The sequence below is a fragment of the Palaemon carinicauda genome, chromosome 25, assembly GCF_036898095.1.
Source record: "Palaemon carinicauda isolate YSFRI2023 chromosome 25, ASM3689809v2, whole genome shotgun sequence".
In the NCBI taxonomy this organism is placed as follows: Eukaryota; Metazoa; Arthropoda; class Malacostraca; order Decapoda; family Palaemonidae; genus Palaemon; species Palaemon carinicauda.
The window spans coordinates 73,094,910-73,096,964 of NC_090749.1; the positions used below are offsets into that span (position 1 = coordinate 73,094,910).

The 2,055-nt window shown below is 40.5% G+C and overlaps 1 protein-coding gene across 1 annotated transcript in view; it reads right to left on the reverse strand.

The window, feature by feature from the left end:
* The window catches only part of LOC137619072 (uncharacterized), a 12,647-nt gene extending 11,303 nt beyond the window's left edge, over positions 1-1,344 (reverse strand). Inside the window, exons 1-3 of the mRNA XM_068349268.1 lie at positions 768-1,344; positions 502-677; positions 1-359 (exon numbers count right to left, since the gene is read on the reverse strand). The exon at positions 1-359 is cut by the window's left edge and continues 41 nt beyond it. Of these exons, the coding sequence (XP_068205369.1) occupies positions 1-359; positions 502-677; positions 768-1,344 (1,112 nt within the window). The remainder of the gene's footprint in view (positions 360-501; positions 678-767) is intronic.
* Positions 1,345-2,055: the final 711 nt, after the last annotated feature.

Below are 2,055 nucleotides of genomic sequence, written 5' to 3' on the forward strand. Positions count from 1 at the left end.
AGTTCATTCATTTTAGCTTGGAACTCCCTACTAGTGAAATTAGAACCTTGATCCGACTGTATCTCTCGAGGCAAACCATAACGAGAAAAGAAGTCCATGAGATGCTTAATTACAATACCACTCCTAATGCCTCTAACAGGTATTACCTCAGGAAATCTAGTGGTTCTGTCCATTATAGTTAACATGTACTGAAAACCTGTTTTGGTTTTGGGTAAAGGACCCACAATATCAATAACAATTTGCGTGAATGGTTCTTCAACAACTGGGATGGGAATTAAAGGCGCTTTAGTAATTTTCTGGTTGGGTTTTCCAACCATTTGGCACTGATGACATGACTTACAATGTCTGACTACATCTTTCTTTACAGAAGGCCAAAAAAAAATTATCTTTCACTTTGGACAGTGTTTTTCGTATTCCTAAATGACCACCCCATTCACTTTCATGAGCCTCTTGCAAAATAAAATGCCTAAACTTACTAGGTACTACAATTTGTTCCCTTACCTTCCACTCTTCATCAGTAGATGCGGTCACTGGACGAATTAATCTATATAACACATCATTCTTTAATACATAACTTGCTTCACTTAAATCATCCTGTTCCTTTAGCTGTTCTGCTTCTTCATATATACTTTTCAATTCGCGATCTTCTTTTTGAGCACTAATTAGGGTTTGCCTATCTGGAAACGTGCAACTAAAATCTGTAGGAAAGTCTTCAGATATATTAACCATAGACTTTAACGAAAGATTTTTTATCTGCTTGGATTTACCTTTCGTTGTCTTAGGTTGAGTTTTGGTTTGGAAGCATTTTTCCAAATTTATGTCAGCTTCTCCACCTTTGACTTCCTCTCTAGATTGGGCTCGGGTTACAGGAACAACAGGTTTAACATTTACCATAACACGTTCATTAACCACACTAGCCCCCTTTCGACCTTCTGATGCACAGGCTGTGCCACTACCTTGCATCACATCATTGCCTATCAACAATCCACACCCACTCACAGGCAATGCACTAACTACAGCCAGTTTCAACCTACCAGTTACCAAAGGAGATTCCAAATAAACTTCTTCCACAGGCCAAGATGTTACTGTATCTGGGAAACCCCCAAGCAACACAAAATCCTGACCTTTCCGTGAGAAATCTTTAGGGAGAGAGGTTTCCAGAATGCAGGACTGGCACGAGCCAGTATCCCGCAGCAATGCAACGATATTACCATCAGTTGCCTCAGATACAACTTTCACTATACCTCTAAAGACAAAGTCTTCAAATTCCTTACCATAAGGCATGCTCCCACTCACCTCTCCTTCAAGACTAGAAGACACAGGCGGCACTGACCTACAATCCATCAATATAACTGGTTTAACCGACTTAGTTACTTCAGGACAATGTGACTTAACATGGCCTTCTTACCACACTTATAACAAACAATGTCCCGGGCCTGCCTCGCACCCCTCGAAGGCGATGAAGGACTTTCTCTACCCTTTATTACTTCCACCTTTTCCACACCTGCTTCCCAATGAGTTTTCTTCTTACCATAATGCTTGTGTGACAAAACAAACCTGTCTGCTGCCTTTGCTGCCTCATTCACATTATCAATGTTAAATTCTTCAATATGGATGCGAACGTCTTTGGGAATGTTATTTTTAAAATCCTCCAACAAAACCAGTTCTCGTAACTGGGCAAATGTACTTGCCTCCTCTGCAGCCAACCACTCGTCAAGTTTAACTGCTTTCTGGCCTGCCCATTCTACAAATGTTTGATTAACATTTTACGCCAGGATCTGAATTTCTGCCGGTAAGCTTCTGGGATTAGCTGGTATGCATTTAAAACCATTTTTTTTTCACAATATCATAATCACCGGAATCTTCTGCACTTAATGCTGCATAAACTACTTGTGCCTTACCAGAAAATGCAGATTGCACTAATACAGCCCAGAGTTCCTTGGGCCAAGCTAACTGATGAGCTACTTTCTCAAAAGCAACGAATAATTTTCCGACATCTGACTCGCTAAACTTAGGAATTAGCTTAGTTCCCCACTTATCACTGAACTTAGCTGG